This window comes from Vidua macroura, chromosome 24 (assembly GCF_024509145.1).
Source record: "Vidua macroura isolate BioBank_ID:100142 chromosome 24, ASM2450914v1, whole genome shotgun sequence".
Lineage (NCBI taxonomy): Eukaryota > Metazoa > Chordata > Aves > Passeriformes > Viduidae > Vidua > Vidua macroura.
Window position 1 is genome coordinate 5,656,112 of NC_071594.1, and position 17,480 is coordinate 5,673,591.

General features: G+C 58.7%; 1 protein-coding gene across 5 annotated transcripts in view; it reads right to left on the reverse strand.

The window, feature by feature from the left end:
- Window positions 1-789: 789 nt before the first annotated feature.
- The window catches only part of FOXP4 (forkhead box P4), a 56,880-nt gene continuing 40,189 nt past the window's right edge, over window positions 790-17,480 (reverse strand). For 4 of the 5 annotated variants that reach the window (XM_053998351.1, XM_053998355.1, XM_053998353.1 and 1 more), the window contains 12 exons: window positions 16,056-16,203; window positions 14,840-15,044; window positions 14,470-14,574; window positions 11,991-12,078; window positions 10,187-10,276; window positions 9,056-9,257; window positions 8,886-8,962; window positions 8,656-8,757; window positions 3,558-3,679; window positions 3,385-3,451; window positions 2,850-3,016; window positions 790-2,075 (listed from right to left, as the gene is read on the reverse strand). In XM_053998351.1, the coding sequence (XP_053854326.1) occupies window positions 1,931-2,075; window positions 2,850-3,016; window positions 3,385-3,451; window positions 3,558-3,679; window positions 8,656-8,757; window positions 8,886-8,962; window positions 9,056-9,257; window positions 10,187-10,276; window positions 11,991-12,078; window positions 14,470-14,574; window positions 14,840-15,044; window positions 16,056-16,203 (1,518 nt within the window). In that variant the 3' untranslated portion in view covers window positions 790-1,930. The remainder of the gene's footprint in view (window positions 2,076-2,849; window positions 3,017-3,384; window positions 3,452-3,557; window positions 3,680-8,655; window positions 8,758-8,885; window positions 8,963-9,055; window positions 9,258-10,186; window positions 10,277-11,990; window positions 12,079-14,469; window positions 14,575-14,839; window positions 15,045-16,055; window positions 16,204-17,480) is intronic. The other variant, XM_053998352.1, reaches the window with a different exon arrangement.

The window sequence follows — 17,480 nt, forward strand, 5'->3', positions numbered from 1 at the left end:
AGCCGCGGGCGCGGGTGACACCTAGAGGGGTGTCGGGGGGAGCAGGGAAATCCCGGGATCCGGGCACGGGAGAGGCCCCGCTGCAGCCCGGAGACCCCCGGGCACCGCCCCACCGAGCCGGGTCACCCCCGGGGACACGGGGGTGGCACGGGGGTGGCACAGGGACCCCCCCAGCCCCTGCAGCCAGCTGGGCATGGAGGATGCGCTGGGCAAGGCAAAGGCTGAGAGGAGTCCAGGCTCACCCCGCAGCGCCAGGGGCCCCTCGGGGGGCTCACAGAGGTGACACATGGGGACAGGTGACACCTCCCCCTGACCCACGGCTCTGGGTGTGGCACTTTCAGCCCAAAACGCGGCTCCCGTGATGCCAAGGGTGACACAACCCCCCGGGAATGTCAAATCCCAGGATAACGGGGACAGAGAGGGACAGAGGAGACCTTGGGGTCACTTTGGAGAGCCCAGAGCTGGCCCTAAAAACCAGAGCAGCTCCAGGTCCATCACAGCAAATCCCCCACGACCCAGTGGGTGCCAGGACAGCCAGAGCCAGCCTGGCTGTGCCAGGGAAGGGGAGGATTCCCAGGAAGGGGATGATTCCAGGGAAGGGGATGCTCCTGGGGGGAGGTGATGCTCCCCAAAGCCACCATGGGACACTGGGAATGCCACGCTGCCTCCCAGGAGGAGCCTGGCACTGGGTACCCACATCACCACCCCAGAAAGAAAGAGCAGGGAGAAGAGGGGTGTTTGGTTGTGTTGTTCTCGTTATTATTAATTTTTTTGTGTGTGGTTTTTTTTTTTTTTTTTTTTTTTTTTTTGGCATGGATACCATCTGTTCACCTGAACTACGGACCTTCTGTCTCTAGAAATCTTTTGGTATCTTCCCATCTGGACGCAAACAAAAGGATGAGGAAAAGAAAAGATGAAAAGCAGAATTTCCTTCCCCCCCCCCCACCCCCCACCACCAGCAGCAGGCTCGGCTCGGGGGCCACGGCCAGATTTGGCCACCACAGGGATCCTCCAGGGCCAGCTCTGATGACCCCCAGGTCCCCTGCAGGTGCTCAGCCGTGGGGATCTTGCCCCTTTGCTCCACCAAGCCCCTGGCCCAGCTTTGGGGGTGGAATGGGAGGCACAGGGAGCAGCGGCCATCCCTGCTGGCTGGGAGGTGGCACCGCTGTGGCCGATGTCCAGCAGGAAGGAGGGAGCTGTGTCCTGGCTGCCAGCACTGCTGGGGATGGCCAGCACTGCTGGGGCCAGCAGCCCCCCGCCAGCTGGGGCTCAGCGAGGGTGGGCAAGCTGGGAGGCCGCTCTGCTTGCCAGGCAGAGGTGACAAGAGGACACTGTCCCACCACCGCGCTGGTTCGTGTCCATCCCAGCTCCGTGACAAACCCCACATCCGGCAGAGGATTCAGCCCCGTTTCTGCTGTTTCTTCCCCCAAAGCTGGGTGGAGGCAGCACGTGGGCAGGGTCCACGATCCCTCCGTAGTGCAGAACCCACCGGGGGGCGCAGAGGTGACAGCGGGGTCCTGCCATCGCTCCCCGGGGCTCGGGCACCGCGGGGGAAGAGGGGACGGAGGTGCCTTCCCTGCAGGAAGGAAGGAGGGACCATTTCGGACAGGAACAACCAACCTACCATCCTCGTCCACCAGTCACTAACCCAGGGAGGAGGGCAGGAAAAGTCCGGCTCTTGGGGTTTTGCTTCTCGTGTCGTGGCGGGGCCAGTCCGTCCCCGGGCAGTGGCAGCGTGAGGGACACGCCAGCAGCAACAGGTTGGTGTCGTCGTCATTGTCATCGTCGTTGTCCCAAGGAAAACCTTTTGCTTTGTGGAAGTGCCTTGAAGGAACGCCAAGGTCACCTTGGGGAGGTGGGAGCGTCGCTTGGTCTCCGTCCAGGAGGGTGGGAAGGGTTTGCCCCTCGGTGGGGGAGGAGGAAGGAGTCCTTAGGACAAGTCTTCCACCGGCAGCTCCTCCTCCAGGTCCCTGTCGTCGGGGATCGTCACATTCTGGTTGGTGGTGGCCATCAGCGACACGGGTCTGCTGTCGTCCTCCGCCTCGGCTGGCTCCTCCTTCACGTGCACGGGGTGGCTGTGGGGAAGGGGAGCCTTCAGCCTCGGGGAGTGGGTCCCACCACCCAAACCCCCCCCAAGTTTCTGGTCCAGAAGCCCCCTCACTGTGGGGATGGCAGGCAAAACCCTCCTAGCTCTGAGAAGGGGAGCCAAAATCCCCCTCACCCCAGAACAGGAGCCCACAAGCAGCTCCCGGTGGCTGTGGGGAGGAGGAGCCTTCAGCCTCAGGGAGCTGATCCCATCACCCAAAACTCCCTGAATTATTTGGTCCAGAGCCCCCTTGCCTTGGGGACAGGAGCCAAAACTCCCTTTGCCCTGAGAGTGGGAGCCCACAAGCAGCTCCGGGTGACTGTGGGGAGGGGGAGCATTTGTCCTCGGGGAGTGGGTGCCACCACCCAAAACTCCCTGAAATTTTTGGTCCAGAGCCCCCCTCACCCTGGGAGCAGGAGCCAAAACCACCTTTGCTCTGAGAACACAAGCAGCTCCTGGTGGCTGTGGGGAGAGGGAGCCTTCAGCCTCGGGGAGCTATCTCATAACCCAAAACTCCCTGAGATTTTTGGTCCAGACCCCCCTAACCTGAGGATGAGATCCCACAAGCAGCTCCTGGTGGCTGTGGGGAGGGAGAGCCCTTCAGCCTCGGGGAGTGCATGAAATTCTTGCTCCAGAACCCCCCTCACCCTGAGGACGGGAGCCCAAACCCCCTCACCCTGGTGACAGGAACCCACACAGCTGCCAGTGCCCAGTGTGCCAGCCTCCCTGAGCCCCCCTGTGCCCCTGCCAGGGCCAGGCTGACCTGTACTGCTGTGGGGACAGGCGGGGGCTGTTGCTGCCGTTGCTGTTGACCTGCTCCACGGTGCTGCTGACGTCGTCGTGGCCCACGTGCAGCATGGCACTGGCCGAGCTGGTGTTGATCATGGTGGGGCTGTTGAGCAGGGGGAAGCTGCTCTCTGCCAGCGCAGCCTGCGACAGGGAGCACGGATTGGTATGGAATTGGGGTTGGAAGGTCCTTAAATCCCGTCTCATCCCACCCCCCTGTCGTGGGCAGGGACACCTTCCACTATCCCAGGTTGTTCCAAGCCCTGTCCAGCCTGGCCTTGGACACTCCCAGGGACAGAACAGCCACAGCTGCTCTGGGAGTCTGTGCCAGGGCCTCCCCACCCTCACAGGGAATGATTTCCATATATCAAACCTAAATTTCCCCTCCTTCAATTTGAACCCGTCCCCCTTGTCCCTCATTTCCTGGTGAGAAGCAAGACCCCAGTGGAGAACAGGACTGTGGAGGGTTGAGTGTCCCCGTGTCCCTGACACGGCCAGGGCTGGGTCCTCACCTGGTAACTTGCATTAAGTGCTCCGTAACCGAGTCCTGAAATCATATTTTTGACTAAGGTGGGACTCCTGCAGGAAGAGAGAAAGCAGAGGGATGCAGGGCTGAGCACTCCCGGCCTGGGGACCGGGGTGGTGGCAGCTCTGGGGCTGTGTCCTGCGGGGAAGGAGCACCCACCCTGTCATCTTTGGTGGCCTTCGCTTTTGGTACTCGTGCTCGTCCACGGTCCACACGGCGCCCTTGACGTTCTCCACGCGCACGAAGCACTTGTGCAGGCTCAGGTTGTGGCGGACGGCGTTCTGCGGGCACACGGCTCTCAGTGCCAGACCCTCCTCTTCCTCGCCGTCCTCCTCCCTGCCCGGCCCCACAGCTCCTGGGGGTGTCCTGCCACCCAAACGCTCCCCGCAGCCCCCCTGGGTGCTCCCTCACCCCACTGGCACTGGGTGGTCACGACCCCAGACTGCACATGGGGCACGGCCCCGCTTGGAGGAGCTCGGCCTGATGCTGAGGAAGGTGGGGACGGGGTGGGACAAGGGACACCAGCTCCACTGCGGCTCTGGTGATGCTCAGCAGAGCCAGCTCCTCTTTCCCTTCCTTTTTCTTTCCCCCCACCCCTCCCCTCCCGTTTTGGTCCTTTCCCTCCCTTTCTTCTCTACATCGACCATCTTTACATTTCTAAATGTAAAATAAAGAGACACACACGTAGGCAGACAGCGCAGCCCCGAGAGATACCAGCTCCCTTTTCCCCTTCCAACTCCCTGCCATTTGCTACTGCCCCTATTTCATTACCAATTTTAATTTGCCTCTAATTAAATCCTGTGTATTTTTCCGACTCACTTGCTAATCCATGAGGGAGGCAGGAGGCTGGAGTGGAATCTCTCCGAGCTATAATTACAAAGGGCCTAATCACGCCGGGGCTCTGCCTTTGAATAAATTTCCTTGCATTAAGGTTCTCAGATTCTCTGCCTTGCAAATGAGAATGACCCCAATTTCAGGAAGTTGGCCTCGGAGGGGGTTTTTTTTTCTCTCCCTTTTTTTTTTTATTTCGAGTCCTGATTCGTGATGAGAGACTAATTCGTTACGCTAAAACATTAACAGCAATTTAAAAGGTCGAACGGGGGCTGTATAAACAAAGGAGCCTGGCCAGCACAACAAGGCAAAAGGAGACACAAGGACTGAGCACCCCCCCTGCCTTCGAGTGCCAGAGTGCCCAGAGCTCAGCAAATGGCACCAGCGTCGGCCCTTTGGCTTGGAATTTGAGGAGAAAAACAATGCTGGGCTCTTCCCTTGTCATCTATTTGTCCATCCACCCATTCCTCTATCAATCCATCCCTCCATCCATCCATCCATCCATCCATCCATCCATCCATCCATCCCTCATCCATCCCTGCATCCATCCATCCATCATCCATCCATCATCCATCCATCCATCCATCATCCATCCATCCATCCATCATCCATCCATCCATCATCCATCATCCATCAATCCATCATCCATCCATCATCCCTCATCCATCCCTGCATCCATCCATCCATCCATCCATCCATCATCCATCTATCCATCCATCATCCATCCATCATCCATCCATCCATCCCTCATCCATCCATCATCCATCATCCATCCATCCATCCATCCATCCATCCATCCATCCATCCATCATCCATCCCTCCATCCATCCATCCATCCATCCATCCATCCATCCATCCATCATCAATCCATCCATCATCCATCATCCATCCATCCATCCATCCATCCATCATCCATCCATCCATCATCCATCCATCATCCATCCATCCATCATCCATCAATCCATCCATGGTTCCATCCATCCATCCATCCATCCATCCATCCATCCATCATCCATCCATCCATCCATCCACCATCCATCCATCCATCCATCCATCCATCCATCCATCCATCATCCATCCATCCATCCATCCACCATCCATCCATCCATCCATCCATCCATCCATCCATCATCCATCCCTCCATGTTTCCATCCATCCCTCCTGCCATGGTGCCAGGGTGACACGCAGCAGGGACAGGCTCCCCTCACCCTTTGGGGACACTTTGTAAGCATCTCCCGGTGTCCCTGGCGAGGGAGATCCAGGCCCAGCCAGTGCTGCTTGATGGGATTTTGGGGGGAACCCCTGGGCCACAGCAGGACCCCGATTCAGCTGGCCCAGCTCCTTGGGGGACACTCGGTGTGGTTGAAGCCAGGCCCTGTGTCCCAGCCTTGTGCCACCGTCCCCCAGAGGGACACGCTCCATTTGGGCCATGCCCTGGCAAACTCTGCCCCAAACTGCAGTGGCATCACCCAGACAGGGGGGTTGGGATGCAGAGAGACATCCCAGGGACCTGGAATTCCACGAGGGACCCCAGGGAGCAGGACAAGCCCTCGCCCCCCACTCTGTCCTCAGCCCAGGGCCGGGTCCTGTCAGTGTCCCTGAGCCCCTGTCCCTGTGAGCCCCTGTCCCCTGTGAGCCCCTGTCCCCTGTGAGCCCCTGTCCTGTGAGCCCCTGTCCCCTGTGAGCCCCTGTCCCCTGTGAGCCCCTGTCCCTGTGAGCCCCTGTCCCCTCCCTGCCAGGCCGGCTCCTGCTCCCACCCCCTCCTTCCTTTTGTCCAAACAAAGCCCTGGCTGCAGCCAGGAGCGTGGCAAAGCCACAGCCTGCCCTGCCCACAGTGTCCCCTTTTCGCCCTGGTGACATCCCCTGCTCTGAGTGACCGGCGGGGATGGGCCTGGAAAGGCTCAGGTGGGGATTAAAATAAAATAAAATAAAATAAAATAAAATAAAATAAAATAAAATAAAATAAAATAAAATAAAATAAAATAAAATAAAATAAAATAAAATAAAATAAAATAAAATAAAACAAAAAACCAAAAAAACCAAACCATATAATATAAAATAAAACTAAACAATATATAAAATAAAATATATAATATAATATAATATAATATAATATAATATAATATAATATAATATAATATAATATAATATAATACTAAACAAAATATAATATAAAATAAAATATAAAATATAAAATAAAATAAAATATAAAATAAAATAAAATATAAAATAAAATAAAATAAAATAAAATAAAATAAAATAAAATAAAATAAAATAAAATAAACCAAACCCTGGCAGCGGGCAGGGTGTGATCCTGCATCCCTGGAGCCTGGCGTGCCCCATCCCTGTGCTGCTCCCAGGTCACAGAGGAGGTCCCAGGCCAGCCCCGATCCGGGGGCAGAGGGGACGTGTCCCCTGCCTCAGCCTGAGGTGCCTTTTGTGTTTCCAGGCAGTGTTTGCTCAGAGCCAGGCCCAGCTGCTCTGTTTGCTTCTCATCTCTCTCCTCTAATGATGTTTGCTCTGCACCCTCCACCCACTCCCTGGGCCCTGCTGGGGTCTCCCCGTGGCTTCCCCACCTCGGTCCCCAGCACCCCTGGCCCATCCCAGGGGGAAGCTGCAGGAAACGAGGGAAAAACCCCAGAAAAGTGGTTTTGAAGGAGAGGAAATAGGTTATTTTTTCCTGTGTCTCCCTCTCCTTCAGAAGAAGCCTGGCCTTGGGCACTGCAAGTTGTGAAGGGAATTAGCCTCCCCCTACCAGCTCTTTTTAATTCCCTGCCATCCCTTTTTGGTGGTAGAACAGGAAAAAATAAAGAATAAACAAAGGGAAGCAGAAAACTGAGGGATGCCCTTCTCCGACTCTGCCCTTGCTAACATGAGGTAAGTGGAAACTGCAAAAAAAACCCCCAAAATACTTATTTATTTCAGCAATAAAAAGGCAGGGAAAAGGCATTTTCACCTGCCATTATCGCATTGCAGAGGGGGAAACTGAGGCCTCAGGGGCAGTGATGGCCACAGAGGGCTCTGCCCCATTGCTGCCACCCTGTCCCCATTCCAGGGGTTTGCCAAAATGCCTGATATCCACCCAAAAGCTTCCCATGGAAGCAAAGCCTGGATCTGCAGCAGCGACACACGGGGGCCCTGAGCTCCTGGAGAATGGATTCCTCCTCCTTAAGCCTCTCCAAAAGCTCCAGCTCACTTGCACCTTGCTGATTTTAATTATTTTTATTTAAACTAGCAGGTTTCCCTCTGCCACTTCACTCCTTGCTGCCCTGAGCAGGAGGGAGCTGAGCTGCCTCTCAGTAAATACGTGCAGCAGGAAACAATAAATAAATGAATCTTCCCTGGCTGAGGCAAGAAGTGAATCACAGAATCACAGAACTGCTCCTTCCACACCCCCTGCTCCTCTGAGATGGCTTTTCCCAGCTCTGATTTCTAAAAAAAAACAAAGGGGGAGCAGCCCCAGCATTCATGTGCTGCCCCAAAATTCACTCCAGGCTGGTGACAAAACCTCCTCAGTGACAAAATATTTTGCCTGTGAGAGGGGTGGGGGGCACTTGATGGGCTGCTTGGGGGGTGGCAGAGGGGTTTGGCTGCTGATGGTCCCCCTGCCACCCCCTCTCATCCCTCTCTGCATTCCCAGCCACCAGCAGTGTGACCTGCCCCCAGGTTATCAATAACCTTATTTGCTATTTCCAGTCCCTCTCTCCTGCCTCTGCCCTTGCTCTCCACAGAAAATCCCTGGATTTTACCCCACAGCCCTTTGCTGTGTCCCACTGCAGGGGATGATGCATCCCCACAGCCCAGCGAGGTGTTTTGGGGGGCAAAAGAGTGGGATTTGGTCCTGAAATCACTTCCTGCACCATTTTAGAGCTGGGCAATGAACTGGTCCTTCAGCACAGGAGCATCTCCTGCAGCAGCCAGGCCTGGGATGGGATGGGGTGAGCCTGGGGGGAATGGGGTGAGACATGGGAATGGGGTGAGACATGGGAATGGGGTGAGATATGGGAATGGGGTGAGCCTGGGGGGAATGGGGTGAGACATGGGAATGGGGTGAGACATGGGAATGGGGTGAGCCTGGGGGGAATGGGGTGAGACATGGGAATGGGGTGAGATATGGGAATGGGGTGAGATATGGGGAGAATGGGGTGAGATATGGGAATGGGGTGAGACATGGGGGGAATGGGGTGAGATATGGGGGAATGGGGTGAGACATGGGGGGAATGGGGTGAGACACTGGGGGGAATGGGGTAAGATATGGGGGAAAGGGGGTGAGACATGGGGGGAATGGGGTGAGCCAGGATAGGGTGGAGTGAGGCTAAGCTGGGATGGGCTGAGCCCAGAGTGGGTTGGAGTGAGCCTGGGGGAAATGGGGTGAGCCCAGGCTGTGTCGGGGAGAGCCCAGGGTGCCAGGCAGGGCTGCTCTCACCTTCCAGGTGGCCGTGTTCCTCCGGAAGTAGGCGAACATCCGCGTGAACCAGTTATAGATTTCATTCAACGTTAGCTGCCTGTCGGGGGTCTCCAGGATGGCCTGGGCAGCCAGAGAAGGGACAAGGCTGTCACTCGTGGGGCTTGACACCAATCCCAAGGGGCAGAGATGGGGTTCAGCAGGTGGGGGAGGGCTGAGGGAGGGTTTTGGGGTGCACAGCTGGCTCTCACCTGCCGGATGAGCGAGGCGTACGTGAAGGGCGGCCGGACGTCGGCGTTTTTGTAAAACTCGTGATTCTGTGCAAGCTCTGCAGGGGGACAACAAACGGGGAGGGGGGGGCTGGAGTGAAAGGACCCACTGAGCCCCTCCCGAGGGCGCTGAGCCCCAGCCCGGAGCTCACCTGAAGAGATTGGGGTGCAGAACTTCTCCGAGTTCCTCCTGCGGATGGGCCCCACGTTGTGTAAAGTGGAAGAGCTGATGACGGAGGGGCCCTGCCGCAGGGGGGTGATGGGCGCCGTGGCCGAGGTGGGGGGATGAGGTAAACCGTCGGGAAACGTGTCGGAAGTGCTCTTGGAGAGGGTGGCACTGGAGACCAGGTTCAGCTGCACGGACAGGCAGGGAGGGACGGGGTTGGGAAGGCTGGGAGAGCCCCGGGGACAGCGGCGGCTCCGAAGGAGGCGGGGAGGGGACGGCAGGGGGGTGCCTGAGGGGCTTGGAAAGGGTGGGATGCAGGCAGGGAGTGGGGATGGGCCCATGGGATGGGGATGGACCCATGGGATGGGAATTGACCAATGGGATGGGGATGGACCCATGGGATGGGAATTAACCCAAGAGATGGGAATTAAGCAATGGGATGGGGATGGACCCATGGGATGGGAATTAACTCATGGGAGGGGGGTGAATTTGTGGGATGGAGATGAATCTACAGGATGGGGATGGACCCATGGGATGGGAATTGACCAATGGGATGGGAATTGACCAATGGGAGGGGAATTAACTCATGGGAGGGGAATTAACCCATTGGATGAGAATTGACCAATGGGATGGGGATGGACCCATGGGATGGGAATTAACCCAAGAGATGGGAATTAAGCAATGGGATGGGGATGGACCCATGGGACAGGAATTAACTCATGGGAGGGGGGTGAATTTGTGGGATGGAGATGAATCCATGGGATGGGAATGGGCCCATGGGATGGGAATTAACCCATGGGATGGGAATTAACCCATGGGATGGGGATGAATCCATGGGATGGGAATTAACTCATGGGAGCGGGGTGCATTTGTGGGATGGAGATGAATTCATGGGATGGGGATGAACCCGTGGGATGGGGATGCACCCTTGGGATGGGGATGCACCCTTGGGATGGGGATGCACCCGCTCCATGTCAGAGCTGGTGGAGCAGCTGCATTTGCCAGAGGGTGGCCAGGGCACATCCATCCCACAGAGCCCACCCAGGTGACCGTGCACAGGGCAGGGAGGGGACAGCAGCCATCAGGGAGGGGACGTAGAGGGCAGGAAGGGACTCACGCTTACAGGCTGGCTGAAAGGCTTTGGCTCTGAAGGTCTCATGTGAAGATGGGCCATCATTGCTTGGAGACGCTCGCTCTCCTTGGCCAGCTGGGGGAGGCAGGAAGCAGGACAGGGACGGTCACACAGCGCCGAAGTCACCACGGAGGTGCCCACGGCCTGGAGGAGCTGCCACGAGCCCCCAGACCTGGTCTGGACAGGCAGCAACCCGCAGGGTGTCCCTGCAAGTGCCACCTCCTGCCCGATGCTGGCTCCTGAGAGCCCCAGTGGGGCTGTGGCCTGTGGGGGCTGCTGCACCCACCATGGAGGGCACAGGGGCCACTCCAGCTCCGTGTGTGCACTGGGGGAAAGATCCACAGAGCCACTCCCGGAACCCCCAGGCTGCCACCCACCAGCAGGGCCACCCACAACAGCCCTGGGTGCTCTTGTCCCCGTGGCCAGTGCCTGCTGTCCCTGTCCCGTCCCCCTTGCCCTCCTGCTGCTCCCCAGCAGCTCCCTGTCCATCGGTCCATCCATCCCCCCCGTGTTCCCACATCGCTGTAATTGCTCCCCGCCTGTTTACTCCCCGCAGTGAGCACAAGGCTGAAATATTCACTGTGGCACCAGGAGAGATTTTGAGCCCGGCGGAGCCGATGGGATCTGACACCCCACTCCCTTCCCGTCACCTTCCCTTTCCACCGGGACCCCTCAAGCTCGGGGAGTCCCCCGCGCTCCAGCCAAGCCCCCTCGCAGAGCTAGGCGAGGAAGGGGTTAAAAGCGGGAGGCAGAGCGGAGTTTGCAGCAAGTTCGGAGCAGCTCGGCTGCTTTCTGCTGCCGCGGCGCTCATTAGAGCTGACAGCTCTCCCCTCGTGATGCAGCCGGCACAGCGGGAGCTCCTCGCTCCAAACTTTCTAATTGGTGGCTCCGTGGCAGGTTCCTCTCCGCACACACAGCTCTGCTCTCGCCCTTCAGCTTTTTTTTTTTTTTTTTTTTTTTTTTTCCCTCCTCCCCTTTTCCTTTCCCTCCCCTCTTTAAGCCCCAGTAATTGCTTTCAACCCCTGGCTCTGGCGAGGCGTGGGGAGCGGGATGGATGGCAGGGATGGCCCGGGAGGACTCAGCCTCCACGTCCACCCGGCTTTGGCTGTGTCCCCCCCATCCCACAGCCCCTGTAAGGCCCCTAATTCTGGGTGGGGGGGGTGCACATCTCATCCCGCTGGGCCAGTGTCCCCTGTGGTGTGACACACAGCCACACACCACGCTGAGCCCCTGCCAGCCCCAGGCACTGTCCCACCACGGGGGTCACCCCCTGCCCCATCCCATTTTCCAGCCCCCCCCCCCATTTCCTCCCCCTTTTTCTCCCCCCTCCCTTCTCCATTAACCGAATTATGCGGAGCACGCTGGGGGCTCGGAGAGGCTGGGGAAAGCACTATTTAAAGAACTGCCTTGCCAAAAATAGAGCCCCAAAGTTGGGCTCCAAAGACCACGCTCAGCCACCTAAATAAGTGGCCTGGTTTCCAAGCAGCCCCGTGGCTCCCAGGGAGGTGGCACAGCCCATGCAGGGACAAACCCTCCTGCCTTCCACATCTGTGGCATCTCCTTTTACCCACAGGGACACTTTGGGATGAGAGGGCAACTGGTTTGAGGGCTTGATTTCCACCTGGATGCAGGATTCCTGTTTGGGAAGGGTGTTTAAAACGAGTCCCCAGGTGGGTGGTTACAGTCCCCAACGCTGTCTCCCTCTCCTGGGAGCAGCAGCTGAAGCACAGGGTGACAAAGAGGTGGCTTTTTGTCCCTGTGTCCATGGGGGCTGGGCTGGGACACCCACCTGTATCTCCAGCTGCTGTACCACTTGCATCTGGACTCGACACTGGGCCGTGCTTCGGTCATCAAGTGCATGTTCTGTGTTGAGGTGTCTGGGGAGGAGAACACGGAGGTTTGGTTAGGCCTGGGCATGCCCAAAACTCAGCCCCTCCACTGGGGCCACGCCTGGGATCAGCCCTGACCTGCAAATTGCTCAGGGATGCTCCGGCACCGCTGCCCAAAGCGGGGTGAGCACGAGGGAAACTGAGGCACGGAGGTGACTGAGCAGACCAGGCTGTGGCAGCACCCCAAACCCAGGCTGGAGGACACTCAGCCCTACCCGAGGCAGCCCCAGGGTGTTTAGGAGCAACCTCTGGCAGAGGGAAAGCCCGTGGATCTTCCTGGAGCAGGCTGCTGGCAGGAGGTGCCAGGAGGACCTGAGGAGCAGGTTCCCAGGACAAAGGCAGCCATGGGAGGTTGCCTTCCACGCTCTGAGGAAAGCCCTGAGGGCAGAGGGTGGCATTTCCAGGCTGTTCCCCATCCTGCCTCGTGTTGTTGAGGTGATTTCTTTAGGAAGCACCAGGACCTTTGGTCCTCGCTGCCCTCCCTCCTCCTCAGGGAGGGGAAGGGCTTCTGGTGACAGAGTTGTCACTTGCTGCAGAGCCAGGGACATCCTGGCATCACCTCGCCCCCAAATCCAGCAAAGCACCAGCCCGGGGACACAGCCAGCCCCGAGGATGTCACAAGGCCAGGCCGTGTCCTTGCTGGGGTGGGCACAAACCCGGGGAGGCCTCACTGGAGGAGCGGGATGGTTTGGAGAGGGATTCTGGGCAAACGCCACCCTTGGAACACCCCAAAGGTGATGCTGGGGGGTCCCAGGGGCCGTGTGCCAGATGTTCCCCAGGACTAAGGCAGAGACACCCCAGGAGAAGGCGCCTCAGCCTCCCCAGGCTGGCTCTGGAGGACGGCAGGAGTCTCACCCTGCTGCCTGTGAGAGCCTTGCAGCCCCGGCGTGCACAGACAAGTCAGGGAACCAGGCCCTGCTGCCAAACCCATCCGTGAGCAAAGCCCCCAGAGCCCCAGCCCTGCTCCTCTCCCTGCATGGCACAGCCAGGGCACGGCTGCTTCTCCAGGGGAAAAAAAGCTACGGGAGCCAAGTGGGAACAGAGCCATTCCCCACTGACCCTCACCCTTACCAACCACGGCTCCAAGGCCACGCTGCCCCCGCCCAGCCCAGCACAGACCACCCGAGCTGCCCCACGGAGGGGATGCCCAGAGGAGGCTCCAAGCTGCTGCCCACACCCAAGGCAGGTTCCAGGCTCCAGCTGGGCTTGGCCTTTGGGAGCTGCAAGTTTTCTGTCTGTCTGTCCCACACCCCAACACGTGCCCATGTCGGCAAGGAGGGGACGGAAACCCTTCCGCAGTGCTGCTGGGAGGCTGCCCTCGTGCCAGCTCTGCCAGCCCCCTGACCCAGCTCTGAGCATTCCCTGCCAACTCCAGATCCAGTTCCCAAGCTGGAGCTTGCTCATCTGCCCTGTGCCACTCCAACATGCCCTGCCAGGCAGGAGGAGATGCCTTATCTGGTTCACCCCATGACTCAGAGGCAGAGGAAGGAGGACACAGGAGGCTGAATCATCCTTCACTCATCCCCTGGCTGCCTTCACACCTCCTCATCCTCCCGGGCAAGGCCTCTAGTGGCTTGGCACAGTCCATGGGATGTTCCCACCAGTGCCAGCCCTGAGAGGATGGCAGAGAACAGAGGATGAGTTTGGAAAACCCCAAAACCTGCCCGCTGTGGAGCGCGGTGCTCGCCGAGCAGACAGCCGGGGAGGCGGGGGAAGGAGCCCGTCAGCTCCTTCTGATGTCTTTGCTAAAAATCCTGGCTACAAAGAGATCTAATTGCAAATGAACTAATTAAGTAAACCTCTGACGAAGCGTGAAAACAATTTGTTTGACCCTGACGCTAGCAGAGGGCTCTCCGACAGCAGAGTTAATCAGTCAGCGCCGGAGCCCACAAGCGGTGTCAGCGGTGCCATCTGCCATCTGCTGCCTCCCCCCGCGCCCCCAGCAGGGCTGCCAGCCCCCCTCGCCTGCTGCTGCTGCCTGCCCGGGCTCTGGCCTCCCCCACATCATTCACTCATCCCATGGTTAGGCTTGGAAGTGCTCATAAAACTCATCCCATCCCACCTTTGCCATGGGCAGGGTCACCTTCCACTCCAAGCCAGCCCGGCCTTGGACATTTCCAAGGATGGGACAAGACCAGCAGCAAGCCCTGCTGTGTTTTCTCCTTCTCCATGTGGTCACCTAGCTCAGGGTACACACTTTGGGATGTCTGAACCAACGCCCAGCACCCTCCCCTGCTGTGTTTTCTCCTCCATGTGGTCACCTAGCTCAGGGTACACACTTTGGGATGTCTGAACCAACGCCCAGGATCCTCCCCTCCACCAGCTCCATTCTGTCCCGGCCTGAGACAGAAAATCCTCCCCCAAAAAGGTGCCACTTACTTGACAAACTGCCCCAAGTCCTCACAGAGGGTTTCGCAGCCAGGCCACTTGCACTCTCCGTGGCCGTAGAGCGGGTGGGAGCCGGGGGTCTCTTCGTGGGAAGAGCTGCACAGGAGGGAAAGGAGCCTTCAGACGGGGCAGTTGGGATGCTCCAGCATTCCCAGGCATGGGGTCTGCCCTGGGGCACCCATGGGAGACCCCACAGTGACGGCTCCCTGTCCTCTGTGGGTGCAGCAAAACAGTACCAGGCCACTTTTATGGGGTGGGCAGAAACCCCCTGCCCCTCCCAGCCCTGTGGGTGATGGATCCCAGCCCCTTCCACCTCTCCAGGAATTAAAACACAAAGTGCCAGGGCCCGACCCGGCTCTACCTGTCCCTTCTCGGCGTGTGCATGGTGCTCTGTCCATTGGGCAGAGGGTGATGGGAAATGGGAGGCGAGACCTTGGCGGCCGAAAACGAGGTAGAGTTGGAGGTGTTGGTGGTGAGGTCAAGACCTTCCTGCTTAATGCTGTCCTCGACGGGCTGGGTGGCCGTGACCTCCTTCCAGAGCTGCTGGAGGTCTGAGGGGCAAACAGCTGTGGCACAGGAGAGAGTGGCCAACGTCAGCAGGGACACGAGGCAGCACCCAGGGCTTCCTCCCTGCTCCCTCACTCCCCACGTCTCACCCAGCTCTGGGGGAGCATCACCTGGGGCTGGGCACAGCAAGGGGAGGCTGCACGACCCCGTTGGGAAACCCAGACCAAGGCACCTGCAGCACCCAGAGAGCTGTTCCCAGAGGGAGAAGAGCCTGGCTTCCCAAATGCCAGCACCTTTCTGCCAGAGGAAGAGAGGTACCCCAAATCCTGACACCCTTCTGCCAGAGGAAGAGGTGCCCCAAATCCTGGCACCCTTCTGCCAGAGGAAGAGGTGCCCCAAATCCTGGCACCCTTCTGCCAGAGGAAGAGGTGCCCCAAATCCTGACACTCCCCTGCCAGAGGAAGAGGTGCCCCAAATCCTGACACTGCCCTGCCAGAGGAAGAGAGGTACCCCAAATCCTGACACCCTTCTGCCAGAGGAAGAGGTGCCCCAAATCCTGACACCCTTCTGCCAGAGGAAGAGGTGCCCCAAATCCTGACACCCTTCTGCCAGAGGAAGAGGTGCCCCAAATCCTGACACTCCTCTGCCAGAGGAAGAGGTGCCCCAAATCCTGACACCCTTCTGCCAGAGGAAGAGGTGCCCCAAATCCTGACACCCTTCTGCCAGAGGAAGAGGTGCCCCAAATCCTGACACCCTTCTGCCAGAGGAAGAGGTGCCCCAAATCCTGACACTCCTCTGCCAGAGGAAGAGGTGCCCCAAATCCTGGCACTCCTCTGCCAGAGGAAGAGGTGCCCCAAATCCTGGCACTCCTCTGCCAGAGGAAGAGGTGCCCCAACCCTGCCCCCCTCTGGAACCCGGACCCCAACCCTGCACGGCTCCAACTGCTGACACCATCACCCCCCAAACTTTGGGGGCATCACAAAACCCAACACCAGAGCCCCTCCCCAGCCCCCCTCACCCAGAGCTGGCCAGGCTACAGCCCAGGAATCCGCCCAGGCCGTGGTCCTTACCTTGGGGCAGGGTCTGCAGGGGCACCGTGCCCTGCCCCGGCGGGAGGCTCACCAGGCCCTGGCGCTGCAGGTTTAACAGGTGCTGCTGCTGGAGCTGCTGCATCTGCAGGAGCTGCTGCTGGAAGGCCAGCTGCTTGTTCCCCAACGGCTGCCGAGACAAAAGGAGGGACAAATCCAAGCCTTATTCCCGGCCTGGCAGGGCAGGCGGGGGTTGGAGGCCGCGGCGAGGGGCGCTGGCAGCGAGGGGTGGCAGCGGTGGGGACGCCGCGCTCGGCGGTGCCTCCATCCTGCTGCGGGGCCTGCTCGGCTCCCGGCTGAGCCGGACGGAGGCTTTGATCTATCGGAAGAGGAGGGGAAGGAAAGGGAAAAGGGGAAGGGAAAAATAAAGCGCTGGAAAGAAAGGGAGAGAGAGGAGCTGGGGGCTTGCTCGGAGTACTGCAGGGAGGAACCCGCAAAGCCCGGCTGGGGGGTCCCACGGGGGAGGCTCAGCTGCGGGGTTGGTGTAAAAAAAGGGGGGTCCCAGCAGGAAACAGGCACAGAACCCTCCTGTGAGGCAGAAATTTATCCCTGTTTGTCAAAAATGACTGCTATGTTGGTGAGGGGCTGAAACTGGTGCAGGGAGGGGGGTGCCCAGTGCCAGTACTGGTGTCCCCACCCCGGCCACAGCCACCCCCCAAGTAGGTGACTCTCCCTCACCCCCTGGAGCTGGCCAGGCTCTGACCAGCATCGCTGGCCCTAAACTAGTTAGGCAGGATGGGTCCCTGGGGAGGCGCCGAGAAATCCATGAGAATTAAGTGAAGGGGAGAGAATTCAATTAGGGCTGGGGACAGGCAGCTGCTAATCCGAGCTGCCCGGGAGAGGGGAGCTGCCCCGGGGCTGCCCGGCCTCATTAGCGGGGCAGGCGGCTCCGTGACCCCGTGAACCCCCCCAAACCCCCCTGTTTGGGCAGACGGTGCCGGCGGGGAGCCGGGCCGGGGCACATCCCCCCCTCGCTGCACTCTGCAGCCCCCCCAGAGGAGTATTTCCACGTTTGTGTTCTGACTGAGGAGCACAAGAGCTCTGCAGTGGGTATGTCCTTGTTTTGTGAGCATCGTGGGGACTCAGGCCCCCCAGGCACTGGGAATTCCAGGGAACTGCTGATCCCTGAGGCTGCATCAACAGGGAGCAGCAGAATCCCAGTCCATGACGGAGTTTGGGGTCACACCCAGGGTCTCACTGGATGCTGGTGGATCCCTGTGGATGTTGTTGATGCTCAGCCTTGGCTTTGTGACTCAGAGGGTGAGGACGAGTTCCAAACCCCTCTCTCAGGCATCACCACGAGTCCTGCCTAGGGTACAGATGGAGTTTAATTCCAGCTTTTCAGCCCCAGAAAGATGTGTGGACTCTCTGTCCTCTCCACCTCTTGGCCACAGTGGAATTGCCTCC